This window comes from Adiantum capillus-veneris, chromosome 13 (genome assembly GCF_014529385.1).
Source record: "Adiantum capillus-veneris isolate H3 chromosome 13, ASM1452938v2, whole genome shotgun sequence".
Taxonomy (NCBI): domain Eukaryota; kingdom Viridiplantae; phylum Streptophyta; class Polypodiopsida; order Polypodiales; family Pteridaceae; genus Adiantum; species Adiantum capillus-veneris.
In genome coordinates this window covers 59,793,057-59,809,833 of record NC_140943.1, presented here as the reverse complement: position 1 = coordinate 59,809,833, position 16,777 = coordinate 59,793,057, and the positions used below count along the sequence as shown (strand labels likewise).

At 41.6% G+C, this 16,777-nt stretch overlaps 1 protein-coding gene across 16 annotated transcripts in view; it reads left to right on the top strand.

The window, feature by feature from the left end:
* LOC147444092 (uncharacterized) overlaps positions 1-16,777 on the top strand; it is a 110,769-nt gene that overhangs the window by 8,388 nt on the left and 85,604 nt on the right. For 15 of the 16 annotated variants that reach the window (XR_015190023.1, XR_015190021.1, XR_015190017.1 and 12 more), the window contains exon 2: positions 14,922-15,040. The exons of the other annotated variant lie outside the window; for it this stretch is intronic. Coding sequence is in view for 3 of the 15 variants with exons in the window: in XM_086526818.1 (XP_086382944.1) it covers positions 14,942-15,040 (99 nt within the window). In the remaining 12 variants the exon portion in view is untranslated. The remainder of the gene's footprint in view (positions 1-14,921; positions 15,041-16,777) is intronic. 16 annotated transcript variants of the gene reach the window in all.

The following is a 16,777-nucleotide window of genomic DNA, read 5'->3' as shown; positions in this document are numbered from 1 at the left end:
CTCTTGTGGAAGCTCAGAAAGGAGTGTGAAAGATAGTGTGTAAGTGAAGGTGCTGCCCTAAAACTGTGTGCGCAACAGCACTGTTTTCAGATTCGTTTTTCTCCTTGTAGAATGCAGATCTGAGAATTCTGTCCGGCATGCCCGTCCGTTTCGACGTGGTCTACAACTTTGCAGAAGAAACTTTTTGTAAATTCCTCACCGTTTTGCTGATATTCAGCTCAGACTGACTATATACAGAAATTCCAGATTTTCTGTTGTCGCATTGTGTACGAGTTTGATGCACTTTTGGAAGCACGGGAGATGCTTGAAGTTGAGTGCATAAATTCTGAGCTGAAGATGCAATTGCAGCTTGTGTTAAGCTTGTGGTTTGAGGGTTTTTTGGTAGACTTGGGCAACGAAGTACGGAGGCGTTTACACACCACCGAAGCGGTCTCTTGAGAGACGCAGTTTTTTGGAGCACACAGGTGGAGCTTCTTTCACTGGTTTTCACAGGATACTTTGGCAGTGATTTTGTGCTTGGATTCATGGTCTTTGCGGATGGTTTGCATATGGTTATGGTGCATGGTTGATGCCCATTATACATGCATTTTGGCGAGCACTTTCAAGTGCCGGTGAGCTCTCTTGAGAGCATTGTTTTCGCATTGATCAAGTTTCCGGATTGCAAATCTTTTGGCGCTTGCTTATGCGCGGTCACTCCGTTGATGTACGTTGAGTGCGGATTGCCATTGTATGTGAAAATGTGGAGCCATTTTAGCATTTCTACTCATTGGCATTGAGTAGTGTTATGGTTTATGGTAGAGATTGTACTTGAGTTTTTTGCTTAGTTTTCAGGGGAAATTCCGTCGGATTTTTCCCAGATTCTCGCCATAGTTTGTGATCGAGTGTTTACTCTCACTTTGACAGGTTTTGTCAGTTTGGACACAGTTTTGTGTTTTTGTATCCACTCTCGCAAGAGTGAGGAGTTGTGTATCTTTCTTTGCTTGAGACAGTGGTTTGCTCTCGGGTGGGAGAGTCTTGTGATCTCGAGCATTGTTTGCCATAGTTTTGCAGAGCTTATGCATGTATGTTGAGTGTAGTTTGATGCGCATTGATTGCTCATTGTATTGAGCTTACAGGACAATGGTTATTTTGTGTTGATAGCCATTGTGCGTCGAAACTCTGGCGAAATTTTCCCAGGAGTTTTATGCGTATCATTTATGTGATCTAGGTAGAGATTGCGGGTTGCACTCAGCATTTGTGTGCGGTGTTCTCTACAGGTGGGAGATTTGTGCGTATGTATGCATCGATACCGCACAGTGTGGGCTTGGTGATTAGCTCACAGATTGCAGTGTGATACTAGAGCATGCGAGGCTTGTATTGACATTGCGGGAGCTCTATTTTGGAGTGTCTCACAGGTTTTACATTGTGTTTCTGGCCATATTTGTAGACAGTTTCCAGGTGTTGTTGGTGAGGTGGTTTTGCTATCTAGCTTGCTACTTGTGCTCATGGCAGAGACAGGTGATCGATCAGATTGTGATCTCTCACAGATGCGCGTGTTTGATGGGTCAGACTTTGCGGCATGGAGAGATTGTATGCTTGATGCACTGACACAGCGAGGGTTGCATCGACCATTGAGTGGTGATGCAGGTAGACCTTCAAACATGTCTGACGATCAGTGGCAGGAGCTAGAGGAGATGGCACTATCTACACTCTCTTTGCACCTTGCGGAATCTGTATATGCTCTTGTTATGTATGAGACTACTTCGAGAGCACTTTGGCGCAGATTACATGATATGTATGATAGATCTAAGTCATCAAGGACTCGTGTGAGACATGTACATTCACGAGTACGCCGACAAGTGACATGTTGGTATTGTGGTCATTCTGGACACGTTAGACGGCGTTGTTTTCGTCGTATGCGACATCGTAGGAGACATGGCAGTCTCAGAGATGTATGTAGTGATGCCATGGACTCAGTTGCTTTGACAGTTGAGGCAGATGTAGTGTCGGAGTATACTAGTGACGGGGATGTCACTTTTACCTCGAGCTATGCACGAGATGCTATACATGTGGATAGTGCACTCCCTTCGCAGTGGTTGCTAGACGCAGATGCTATGTTTCATGTCACGCCGCATCGAGAATGGTTTTGTAGCTATTCTAGCGGGATGCTTGGCAGTGTACGTTTGACCGATGGATCGGTGCATGCGATAGCAGGTGCAGGAGATGTGAGACTGTCATTACCGAGTGGTGCATCTTACTTGTTACGACATGTGCGCTATGTACCAGATTTGACAGTGAGTTTGATCTTGATTGGTCAGCTTAGAGATTGTGGATGTTAGATTTCGCTACGAGAGCGAGATTTTGTGATGCATTTGGGTTCGCTAGTGATTGCGAGAGGTGCCAGGAGTGGTACAGGTTACCCATTGCATGTGGATCACGAGAGAGACGGGGTTGTCTCTGTGATCATGCAGCCAGGTAGAGAGCGAGAGAGCAGGCGAGTCTCTTTTGCTTGTGGGTTGCAGGATGCTTTGCATGGAGTGCAGAGCAGTGACCTTGTTGTGCAGGTTGCGTCTACGGATGCACAGGTAGAGCGGGACAGCTCTAGTAAGTCACAACAGGATGAGTCATCAGAGGTGATGACAGAGATGACTCACATGGATGCTGAGATGTCAGCTATTGTGGAGTCATTTCTTGATATGCTTATGCCAGAGCTTGATGCAGATTCAGGACAGATGGATACTCTTGGTACACATGTGATATGTGGTGGGCACGAGGAGTCACTCCAGAGCTCGGAGTCAGAGTGCCACGGTCTCTATGATAGGGGACAAGATTGCCATGAGTTGAGTTCTGAGTTGGAGGTGGCAGAGGTTGCCAGGGTTGCATCAACGTTCGGTGTCCTCATGTACGAGATGCTGATCTCGAGGCCCGACATAGCAGCTGCAGTGGGAGCATTTGCAGCAGGGTTGATTAGTTGTTCGATGACTGATCTTGGCATAGAGCATAGGGGAGGTTTGCAGGTATTGGACCGATACTTGCAGGAGTGCATGAGCTCTTATAGACTATTTGCCGAGCTTGGAGCTAGCTCTGTGTGGCTTCCGCAGCGGGATGTTTGTCTATCAGTAGAGCCGGATGCACTAGCTCATCGAGAGTCAGTGGGTATAGGTTGAGAGAATCTCTCACCTTCTATTAGTTGTACACTAGTAGATCTTGCTTAAAGGCACATTGGCCTTTAAGTGGGAGGTTGTTGGGGTTAAGGCCTATGTGCCTTGACCGGTCGCCCAGGTCATGGGCGCCCGCCCACTGTTACCCTATACTTATAGTGAGTATACTGTATAGGGGGAGCTGCCACTTCACAGTCTCCCCACCCACATCGTGTGTGTGTCTCCTTCTCTCTCTTTCACTCTCCGTCTGTGGTGCTCCCCGATCCCCTTCATCTATCATATACCTATTGAGAAAATTTTCAAAGAAGTTTGGGCCTGCTTAACAATAATTTGATTTACTTTTAAAAGAAAATAGAAAAAATTTGTCCATCCGTACAAATTAGTTGTGGAAGATGGCAATGGAAAGACACATTTAGACCTTTATTTAGGTCTGTACTATTTTTTATCAACTTATATTCAGTGTTGGTCATAATTTCCTGAAATCATTTTCTATTTAAATAACTAACACAGTGTTGGATTTTTTTTAGAAAAGTCTTGAAAAGCCACAAAAGGTTTTTATAGGACTAGTGTTGATCTCACCATTCTCCACAAGATTGTAACCTTCTGGACTCGGTGGGTTGTAAGTTTACTTATGAAAAGTTTTGTTTCACATACACAACGGTTTCTAAGCTTCATCATACTTAGAACCTATAGACACCGCAGATCTATATCTATAGAATTGAACATTTGCAAGCTTTTCAGCAATTCTTGCACAATCCTTCAGTATGCAGGAGTTGTTTCTACACACGATTCAAGACCTTTTGCCTTGGAGCAGTATACACACTTTGCAAGGATGAAGACTCATGGAGTACAATAGTCCCGGGAAGTTCACCTAATAAAAATGTAACCTATCACGTGAGTTCAACAGAAGGGTATTTAAAGTTCTTGAAACTTACAGAAATATATACAGAAGGGCATTATTTCTTCAAATTTGAAAAACACTTACATATTTTAAAAGAAAATGGTACATTATATTCTTAACGAAATTCATAGATAAGGGGTTTTACAAACATGTCTTGAACGCACTTGATATGATAGTTTTACACATAGTGAACCCTCCGAGACAATAGTTTCTACAGTACTTGTGACACTTTCATGGAGGTTTCTTGCCAACTAGAGTTCCTTAGACTGTTGTTTCACTTGTGCAGGACTGTCCTGTGGTGGACAGCAGAGCAGATATCTTCATTTGCAACCTCACATTGATGGGTTGTTCAACATTAAGAGTCAGAGAGGGGTTGTGAAGAGTTTACACTAGTTTGTTGCTTCATCTAGATTAGGGTCAGGCATAGTTGTATGGCTAGTATGCACCGAAGCTGGCCACCCTTGCATTCATACCTTTTTTAGGCTACATTTTAAAGTAAATACGATCCTGACACCACCCACCGAGGCTTCATTAAGAATGGGTCCATGGGACAAAATCATTATCTCGTTCATCCCCTCTCTTTATGAGTTGCCCTCTCCTCTTGCATGTCGTGAGTGTGGATTGGTTGGCCGACCAAGGCTTGTTCCATATTTATGAGAGAGCACCCCAACCTGTGTATCCGGCGTGTCTCTTTGTTTGTTATAGTGTTTTTGGCCCATGGAGACATTCTCTCTCTCTCTCTCTCTCTCTCTCTCTCTCTCTCTCTCTCTCTCTCTCTCTCTCTCTCTCTCTCTCTCTTTCCACGGAGGACAGCGAACTGTCGGTAAATTTGGGTAAAACCAAAGTTATGGTGTTTAACACCACACCGCAGTGGGTTAGGAGATCGGCACCTACATTTGCATATGGCCAGGATACAGTAGAGTACACAGATGCATACACATACCTTGGTGTGGTATTTACAGGACCGAAGTTTACTCTTAAGAAAGCAGCGGATGGTATATTGTCCAGAGCCTCTGTGGCTTTGGGAGGGTTGGAGAGGATGTGTTCACAACTGCAGTTTCAGGAACCACGAACAAAACTTTGGCTCTTTGATACTATGGTGGCTTCGGCTATGCTTTATGGGGTCCAGATTTGGGGACCATATGTGGATCAGGATAATTGGAAGTCAATGGAGAGACCTTTGGTATCTATGATTTTCCGAATGATTAGAGCCAAGGCCTCCGTACCACACGCGATTATCCGAGCGGAACTAGCTGCCCCTCTGATAGAAATTGAAGCTCTTACCAAATCAGTGTCCTTTATACATGGTTTATGGGACACAAATAATTGCCGATATACTAGATTGGCCCTCCAATCCTCTCGACAATTAGCAATGAATGTAGATACATCATGCTGGTATGCGCAATTGTCCTCGTGGTTTCAGAGACACGGGTTTAGTATGGAAAGATTACCCCCCTTCCAATACTCTCTTGAGGCTCCATCACTGGCAATCACACAAACGGAGATTAATAAAATCATCCGCCAGGATCTTATACAGTTTGACACTGAGAGGACATGGGTAGACCCTACACAAGAATTGGGTACGAAGATGGCCAGCTACAAAGAAAACTTCCTACAGCTATCTGAAGATGGTTTTGTGATTCGCCTGAGCTACATGGATACCCACCTGTCTCATGGTTTGAGATGTGCTATTGGTCAGATTCGTACATCCTCACACCAACTGGAAATTGAATTTGGTAGTTTTAGGGGAATCCCACCTGAGAGCAGAATTTGCAAGTTATACGGAATGGAGCCGGAGACAGAATTACACTACATATGCCATTGCACCGTATACTATGAGATACGTGGGCGTTTCCATTGCCTATTTAAAGAAGGCTTTGGACCTCTAGATAGAGTCATGCAATACCAAGATCGAAGGTGCTTAGGCCTGTACCTACTGGAACTACATCGGCACAGGGATAATCTAATGAGAAGACAAAGAGCACTACAGCCTCAGAGGCAGATCACAGATTTCTTCGGATCGAGAGAAGCAAGAATGGAAGGAGAAGCAAGAGGCCAACAGCAAGCACAAAGGAGTACCCACATTCATACCAAAGGCACCCTCATTGACAGAGCGATTGAGCTTAGGAAATCGAGACGACCACAACCGAGATGCAAAAGCACACTTCATCGAAGGAGACTACAACAAAGGATTAGAAGTATTCTAGCCAGACACCGAGAATGCTCCTAAGAAGTTTATCTAATACTTTGTATTTAGTTTTTCGCATTTATTTTCACACTTTCACACTTTTCAGACTTTGTAACAGATTCACCACTTTTGTATCAGTTTGGTCTTATAGGTCACTCTGGCCTTTTGAAGACGTTAATATAACATTTCATTTCTCTCTCTCTCTCTCTCTCTCTCACACACACACACACACACACACACACACACACACACACACACACATACGTTCACCCACACATGGTATATGGGGATGCTTGGTCTGTTTGTGTTTTCTCAAAGCTAGGTAGATTTGGAGAGGATATGCAACAATCTATCACCTTAACAAAGGGTCACCCCCAAGGAACCAAATCGCCATGGCTGGGAGAGCACCTAGTGCTTGACAAATATCACAGAGATGCCTTGCTAGAGATCAAGGATATCATAGAGATGCCTTCCTAGAGACCAAGGACGATAGATGTCATTCTGCTGCCCAAATAACGTCAGACAGAGGAGTCGAAGCAACTGAGTTTTCTACTGCTTCGCCTCTTTCTGATGTTGAATATCATCAAAAAGTATTATACCTCTACCTGCCTCTTTAATTTCTATTTACGCTTCTAAATTGACAAAATTATTAAACCTTTTAACTATAGTTTATATCTAACCTTCTAAATTAAAAAGCAACCTTGTTAAAATAAAAAGACTGTTATATAAACTTGAAATACCTGGCATCGTATACCATTCACTCTCAAATTTAAGAGAGTATATAGTCTGTATCAATTCTTCTTTTGGTTTTTTGAAATTTTCAACTTTTAAATTTCCTTCCATTCTTTAACTCTCTTCAAACTACAAAGAGTGTACTCATCTAACAAAAAGGAGAGTCCATATGAGAGAGGAGAGAGAAAGAGAGAGAGATGTGTCATTACCTTTACTTTTGTCACCACTAGTCAACTGTCCACACCATTGTGTTTGCTACTAACAGAAAGAAGAGAGAAGAGTGCTACCTACATTGCTCTATCTGTTGCCCACACAAAGAAGCACGAAGAGCAAAGTGACAAGGTCGACGCCCAACATCTCTCTCGTTCATCTCTTCTCGTCGAATAGATCTTTAAGGTCTCTTGGATAGTTTTCTACTACGTTAAAACGATGTTCTCCCTCTTCTTCTTTTATGTGTGTTTCTATTGTGGACAAGGAAAATCTCTCTCTCTCTCTCTCTCTCTCTCTCTCTCTCTCTCTCTCTCTCTCTCTCTCTCTCTCTCTCTCTCGTCGCATGACCTACGACACTGGTCTCTCTCTCCCCCCGTTTATGTGCAGGCTGTGAGGGTAGGCCTTGACCTCTCTCTCTCTCCCCAGTAGGTGCAGGAGGGGGAGCCTCGTCACTAATTGATACCCTCATTTTTTTTAGAGGGGATCTACGACTGAAAATCGTCGTCGCTTTTCGGCGTAGATCAAGCCGTTCATTCTGAATGTGAACGATGTAAACTAGATGTAAACTCGAACGAATGTGAACTCGATGTGAACTTGCATGCAAACTTAGTGTGAACTAAGATCGTGACAGGCAGCTAGGACTACACAATATAATGCTATCATTCTCCATGCCTTTCAAAATGTGTGCAATAGTGTAGTGGTAAAGTAGTGACATTGGGAGGGGGAGGTTTCGAGGTCGAATCCTATCACCACACACCCTTCTTTTTTCCTCCATATAAATTGGACGGCCCACAATGAACAATCATTTGGGACGTAAATCCCCTCTTAAAAATGAGGGTGTCAAATAGAGATGTAGGAGAGGGAGGTCGTACAGGGCGGCGCTGAGATGAAGCCGGCAGCAGAGCCTAGGGCTAAGGCTGAAATTTTGGGGCGGGCATATCGGTCAGTTTTTATCCTCCAAGCCAATATGCAGGGTCAATTCGTATGTAGGGTCAATTCTAGAGAAACAATTATTAAGTGGTATCTCGTTCGGATACTTTAGCTTTGGGGGGTATGTTCTTTTGTTTTGCACGAGTGCAACTGGCGGGAGCAGGTTCGAGAGAGAGCCCAATGTCAGTATCTTGATAGGTGGCTCGGGAAGGCTCTTTCCAGGGCAACGTGACGGTTGGCTTGGGCGGTGTAGCCGACCTCCCTCTCTCTCTTATACTCTCTCACACACCAGCAGGGCTCTCTCTCTCTCTCTCTCTCTCTTTGTGTCACAGGCCTGAGATGAGCGGCCAGAGATGAAGGAGCTCTCTCTCTCTCTCTCTCTCTCTCTCTCTCTCTCTCTATGTGTGTGTGTGTGTGTTGCAGGCCTAGGATGAGCGGTGAGGGTGTCGAAGGAGCTAGCCATTGGTATATTCATTACTATATGGCAAAATCTTGCTCCGTTATTTAAGTCATATATCCCCTTCAAGCAACTTAACTTTTTACCCCCTCACACATGAAATTTGTTCCGACATTTTCATGCCAAGCAAACCATAGGTGGTCCATCAGGCCTAGTTTGTATGTTGCTATCCACCACGTGGAAATGCAGAAGATGATATGTGTAAAACCAAAACCATTGGCAAACCAAACCTTTGGGGTGCTTGCAACACCCTGAATAAGGGAGCCAAAACTCTATTGTTGAAGCCTACAATGAATTGGCCGCATCTTCTTCCTCCGTTAGGTGAGCCATTGTACATCACCTTGCTCCCAAGGTGTATTCGTCTAGTTGTCCACATTGCCTCATTTATTTTTTTCTCCCAATTATGGGCCAAGCATTTTTCGGATTTCTCTTGAGAGTTTCTGGACCGCCACCGTCTTCAAAGTTGATTTTTTGCAACCATCTACCCTTTTGTCAATTGATCTTTAGCGGAACAAAGTTGTAATTTGGCCAATACTTTGAGTCGTCCTCCACATTGATCACCTTTGTTGCTTTCCTCTTTGTTCTACAGGTTTTCTTGCTAAAGCGGTGTGGGAACTCGTGGCATGATTTCTTTTGTGTAACCTCATGTATCATTTGGTCAGTTGGTTTAGCAAGCTTTTGCAAAGATGTTCCCTTTGCTATGTGCTTGCCCTGTGAGTATGATATTGCCTTTGTGCTATCTACAATTACATTTTTCATATCTATGGTGCATGCATTGTACAATGATACCCGCTTATTGAATCCCTCCCGTATGAGAGCCAACTGCCATGCGTGCTTTTGGGCAGGTTTGTGCTTAGTGTGTTGGGACCCTCAGTTATCTTCTCTATGGTTGTCATAATGCCCCCAAGTGGGCAATTCAAACCTGCTACCAACTAAGTCACAAGTCCTGGGATTTTCTTGTCCATGTAGTGCCCATTTTGCCACCATTATCATAGTACATGCACTCATGCAACAACTTCTACATATGGTGCCTATCTTCTTCCATTTGCTTATGGATTTCTTGGGAGGATGACACAACATACTTGGTGGTGTGTTAAATCATTTTTGTTTCTAATGAAAGAGACTAGAACACTCTCATCCCTCCATCACATTATTGTTGCCGCCATTGAAGACACATTGCATTGCATTCTAGCTCGCCCAAGCTTCATCCACCATGAAGATGGCAAAATCTACATTCTCGTATCCATGCTTGCCCATAAATTCATTTATACAATCCCAAAACAAGCATTGAGACTCCATGTCCTCCTCTTTCATTTCGTAGGTCGTTATGGTCAGGGGATCATTCTTCTCTCTCCACCTCTCTCCTTGTGTTTTCCCCTTATTTCTTCCCAATTAGCTCACATGGCAATGTCTTCATCACAAAAATTCACTTTGATTAAAAATGCATTTCAGTCAGCAAAGATGACACTTGAGCATGAGTGATGAAATGTGTAGAGAACATCTGTTAATAAATAAATCCCTCGGCCATTTTACATTTGCACAAGGTTTTAAAACATATGGTAAGTTTCATAGAAAAGATTTAGGCATCCATTTAGCATCTTCTCTAGGTGGCCTTTAAAAGTAAAAAGAAAACGATTATAAACCATGCCACTGTGTGTAGTGGTGGTTTCATGATCAACTATTTGGTCAGGGATGAGTTGCTCTCCTTGATCCGCAAGTGTGGGTTGTTCCTCATATATATGATGTGTAAGTAGGGGTCCTTGAAAGGGGAGTATTAAAGTAATGTGAAATGCACTGTGAATATGCTAGTATGAAGGTATTTAGCTATTAAAGTACATTATAAGGTTAGGTATCATGTCTAAATATGGACACTACACCATGACCCAGAACATAGTGACTATCCAAGCATGAGCTGAGGGCACGGAGAATGGACAAAATTTTAACATTCTTCTTTCCAGCATATCTTGCATTCAAACCATAGAAGGGACACAAAGACTGTCCACAAATGGAAATGTCGAAAAGAAAAACTTCAGCCAAAAATTTAGTATCTCATGCGGCTAGTAGCCCGATGTTACAATGTAGCGAATTGAAAATTGTGCAATATCCTATTTTCTTATTGAATTGCACTTTTTAGGAAAATACTTAAATGAAAATATTGGTGTATTGCATTAGGCACACGGGTTTTTTCTCTATTCACAAATTGAGTTAGCATACTAGCTGTAAATAAATTAGTGATACAAGTCTAGTAGCAATTGAATAACATGGCATTTTCCTTTTTCTCCAATAAGAGTTCAAACAATTGGAAATTGAATACTTATTTTGAGTTTATTAATTCGGAAGTTTAGAATGCCTCTCACCTGCACTGGAGAGGATTGCTTTTGGGGTCTGTCAACAATGGAATTAAAAGTGGCCTTCGTGCCTTGATTAGTAGCATAAAGATTGAAAAACAAATAACATGGAGTTGTCAATGATAAGCCACAATTGTCAAGTAATTATCTAAAAATGATAGAAAATGATTCTTTCCATGACTGAGTTGGTTGCCATTGGCTAATAAGCATTGTGGATGGAATAGTTGGAAATAATGACATTAAATTTAAATGAGTTTTTCTCTAAAGTGATAGAGAAGAGAGAGAGACTTTTACAAATCTAAGCAAGTATATGTGGAGATGATCCTTGGCATGGCATGATTAAACTCGGTGGCCATGTTCAAAGAAGATCCAGAGAGTTGTTCATTAGCTTCAATTGTTAGAGAGAAGTGTATACCACCTGTCAAAAATAGCTTTGAACAAGATTTCTTGGTCTTGATTAGCAATTATATAAATTTCATTATAAAGGAGATCAATATTAACTATAATAAGTAAAAGAAATTTTTTAAATATTAACTTGCTTATGACAGATGAGTGCCCATCTCCATGAACCTTTATTCATTATTACGATTTATCCATGCCAAATTGAATTTATATATATATATATATATATATATATATATATATATATATATATATATATATATATATATATATATATATATATATATGTGTGTGTGTGTGTGTGTGTCGTAGTAAAAATATACTATAATGTCTCATGCATAAAATGTAAACTTTGGGATTTTATGTAACAATAAAGCTTGAGAGCTAATAATCATGAAAAATATATGAGTAATCAAACCAAAATGAGAAACTTACCTTGTTGCACCTGATGGTTGATAAAATTTACTAGTCAACTTCACGGGCTTGAGTCCAGGCAATGCTTCCTTTATTTATGTAGTCATTATCCCAAGAGCTTCATGGAACTAGCTATCTCAATTTCAAGGTAGAGTGCACCCCAATTTTTTTGGTTAATTATAGCACAATAAAGCAAAATTAAAAAAAACATTAAATTTGATGTTGTCTAGAATCGAGCTCGTCAAGCTGGATGAGTTTGGGTGGATCGATTTTGGGGAGAATCAAAGTCTTCATTCATATTTGGGATGAATATTCAAAATATGCTTGCTAGAAAAGCCACTTCTTTTTTGGGGGTGGTGTGTGCTTTAAGCACTTTCCTAGCCAAGATGTCCGTCGAGAGGGATATCTAGTGTGGTCGGTAACTCAATAGAGAGGGAGGGGGAATTGAAAGGCTAGTGCGTGGGATGAGGTTCTTAATATTTGTGGCTAATGGCTATTTTAGAATAGAACTCACTTTTTGCATGAGAATCAGGGGTCGTCAGCTCGATTAGTAGGGGAAACACTACCGTGAAGTCGACGTGACGAGGAGGCTGTGAATGCACTTGAGAGAGCAAAAGCCTTATGAGGCCTAGTCGACACCTTGAGCATAGAGACAGAACTATGGCAATGGCTAACTTTGGCTTGTACATGCTGGCAGCAAGGTCAAATGGTGAGTTGGTTTCACCTAGAGCCGTACATAGCATCCTACCACTCTTTCTCAGCCTCTTCTTCTTGAATCTTGATGCACTGGAAAGTTGGCAACTTGGAACCGATGTGTTCTACGAGCTTCACAGCTCCTACTCCAACGTATGACAAATGCTCATGTAATCAAGCTCAGGAATCATAATTTATTTTTTGCCTACTTTATGGCCTCCCTTTCACTGTAAATAACGAACGGCATGTAGACTGCAATGTGAGGAGTTGGGGAGGAGATTACCCGCTTGTAGAGGCCTTTTTTGATGGTGACAAAAAAGGGAAACTCTTCACAAGCCTTGGGCAATTTAATTTGGCATGATTTGCAGTGCTTTAGGGTGATGGAGACAACATGAAGTTGCCAACTTGCACAGGATTGCATGAGGCTACTCCACTCGAGGATGTGAAGGAGATTTTACTCCTTAGCCAGGGGCAATGTTACCTGGAACAATTTGCTAGCGCTACATTGGCTAGCCCAGTAGATAATGAGTTTTGTTTACATGTTGATTCTAGGTGGACTTTGTGTATAGGAGCTTGTTCCCACGGCCAACCTCTTTTTCCTCAATTCAATTCTCTCCTTCAAGTGATTATCCCTCCACTAGGAGGTCTTGAGTTCAAAACTCGTTGAGGGATATTGAAGCTTCTGAACTCATTGAAGGATATGAAGGCTTTTCTTGAGGTTAAGGGTTTGATTTCAAGCTCGGATACAACTTTGAAGTCTCTCAAAACCCCTCTTTTTCAACCCTTGAAAATTTATCTTATTGTCTTTTTTCCTGAGCCGATTCCAAGAGCCTCAAAAATTTGCTAATCTCAAATATTAATCTCTCCTCTTACTCTCTCGACCACCTTCTCTTAAGTTATCTACAATAAGCGCTTCTCAAACCACTTCTAAGAGTTTCTAAATTTGTCAAACTGGCTTCTTCTTAGTTGACCTCTATGTTCTCGTTCTCACATGCTTGATGAATTAGAAAAAAAAATAGACATGGAAAATAGACAGCTTTCTTTTTCTCCCGATGGTTGTCAATCCAACTCAACCAAGGCTCTAGTTTTGCATCCTTTCATCTTGTCCAGTAGATTTTTGATTGGAAAAATCATATTTACCTCAACCTTCTTAACATCAACTTCCAGGTTGTTGAGAGAGATGATGGATATGGAGTTTTTTGATATTCTCATAATAGAAACTGACATGGTAATGCTTAGACATGTGCATCAAGTCCTTATGGATGATGCGGGGTGGTCCTCCAGGAGTTAGAGTCAACACATCCATACGTGACTAGTCCTGCTAGTGATGATGTACTTGATGAAAATAGCATTGAGGTGGCTATTTTCCCCAAGGTCACATATTTATCATCAACGTTTGGGAGTCTCATGTATGACCTTTTAGTGACAATTTTTGAGAGCTCCCTCTCTCTTGAGTGTTCACTCTATGGCATAGCCTTGAGCTTAATGTTTATGCTTGAGAGGCTAATGCTAACCATTGTAATTAGAGTAAGATCTTCTTGATTAATCTAATTCTTATTTTCTCATTAGTCTACTTCTTCTCTATATTTCATCTTGTCATGAAGTAGTATTACACTTTCATTATTCTACATTTGAGAGATGTATGTACTTCTTGCTAGTAACCACTCTTATCTCTCTACGAGCAATTGATTGACGATATTTAGGATCACAAATTATGTTGATTAAGTTGGGTCTTAATCTTGTAATTTGCATGTGTGCCCTATTCTTTGCTTGTGTGTAGATAGGTTTTATGAAGCTCTAGCACCATTCACCTCGTGTGTAGCTATTGATGAAGTGTTGTAATTGACATGAGGTAATTATTGTGTGCTTATCATTAGTGTGCTTGGGGTTTCTAGTCTATGGCAAGTCGGACTTTGGTGGGCTTGATGTGTGTAGGAGTTGTTTGATTAGTGATTATAGTAGGTTTAGAGTTAGTCTTGCCATGGCTAATCTCTACTTGCATTGGAGAGGTGATCTCTTGCATCCTCTATTCCATTCATCCGAGCTCGTGTTTCCATGCCCTAGCCGGGTTGCCGATCCACGGATTTGATATTTGTGTGGGTTGCGATTAGGTCGTGCTACAATGCCTCCCTACATTTGGCGCCGTTGTCGGGGATCGATAACCTAAGCTAGTGAGTTTAGGATCTGTAGAATAGAGTAATTTCATTAATTATTTCTCGGTTTTTGAGTGTGTAACTCAATTTTTGGTTTGATTTGATGATTTTGTGCAAGAAATTGATGCTAATGTTGAGTTATGAATACTACAAACCCCAATTTCACTAATTTCATGCTAACCCTTACTAATTTCGCTTCGTTTCCATGCTAACTTCTACTAATTTTGACTAACCTTGCTAACCTAACCACTAACATTTGAAGTGTAAAGTATGTTAAATCCCCTTTCAAGAGGTGGAATCATCACTCTAATCAAGTTAATTGTGCTAATTTATGCCTAATTTGATGATTTAAGTGTTTGATTTTGACCTACAAATGGTCAATTTTGGAGCCGATTTGATGGTGCACACACTTGGGTGTGCAATGATGCGACTTCGCGTGGAGCAAAGGAATAGCTTGGAGTGTAATTACGATGTAAGTGCACTCACTTGTTATGCCAATTCTTGATTGATTAATGAGGTTCAATGTTGTTAATCATTTGTTAAAATTAGGTCTGTAACACAAATTGACCTACACTTTGTACCTAATTTGATACACTTCGAATGAAATTGATAATCAAATTGTGACTAATTAACTTTGTGTGTATCCAATAATGCTTAATTCTCATCAAGAATTCATGTGTGTGCATAAAAATCATTGTGTGTGTGCATATACCAAAGAGGATAAAAACTGTCAAAAATTTCAAGTGTGTGTGCACCTAATCTTGAGTCTTACCGTAGCCCGAGCGAGATTTTTCGAGCGACCTAAAACCCAAGCAAATTTTTAAATGGTTAGGACCCAATTTGTGTTATGTGTTGCACTCTATATTGTGATGGGTGAAATGTTTTTTCCTTTTTTTCCTTATGCTTGTCTTGTCCACAATGACCCAAGTGTCTAAGAACCAATATCAAGCCCTTGCAAAGGGAGAATTAAGCCCTTGCCACCAGGTGTTGTCACGTGGTGATACATGGAACTACATAGAAGTTTTTTTTGCCCAATTCTTCTCTAGTCCAAAAGAGCCAAATATCTTGGAAGAGAAAATTATACCCTTTTCAGAGATGCTTGTAGTATCGTGTGTTGGCACATGGTGCTATATGAAGCTTTGCAGGGGCTTTATTATGATAGGGTAAAGGTGGGTGCCTTACCCCGAGCCGAACACTAGATCTGGATGCCCATTGTTTCACCTTATTGATTGAACATATACAAGCAATAAGGAGTACTCTCACTTCACTTTTGAGAGGTCGCCCATCCACTCCCCATGTCATCTCTCCTCTTCCCCTTTATGCACCGTGCATGCAAGCATCGCGCACTCACAAAATGAACCCTCTGAAGATTCCTACATCACCATGTGACGACATGTGGTGCTATAGCACTATGGGCAAACACATGGTGCTACAAGAATTTCCACAAATTGCTTAAATGAACCCCTTTGAAGCTTCCTATAGCAACAAGTGCCGACACGTGGTGCTGTAGGCAACTCTACAAAGCGCTTAAATAAGTCCCTTTGAAGCTTCCTATAGCACCACATGACGGCACATGGTGCTACATGCAGCTCCATAAAGTGCAAAAAATTAGACCTTATGAAGCTTCCTATGGCACCACATGCTAACACATGGTGCTACAAGAAGCTCTTGGTATCCATCATTTTTGGTGTGGCTTTCCAGTGAGAAGGTACCACTCTCACCTCCGATTTGTTTCGAGTTCTTCTATGAAAGATAGCAAAGTCTGTAGAGCTCTTCAGATGCTACAAACCCGACATCCCCATAAAAAGATCGTATATCACCTAGAAATTTTTTTTAATCCATGTTTATCTCAGGGATATGTGCTGACTGTAAAGTTGCACTACCATCCTTTTGGTTTCTGATCGATTACCATAAGGATTGTGGCCACGGTTCTTCTACCTCCGAAATAGGCATCACTGATTGTGATCCCAACCCATTTGTGGTATTGGCTACTTTCCTTGTATCTAAAGGTGCCTCAACTCTTGAATCTTCTTGGTCTCTGTTTACAATAACATGGCTCTTCATTTCTTGGATTGTTTTGCAGATTAGAACCTCTATTTTTTGAACATCTGGAACATGTGGTTCCGTAAGAGCTTGGGCCATTTGGATGAGCTCCTTATACATTTGCAACCTCTCTTTTTCATACACTGGACGAGGATACGTCAGCCAT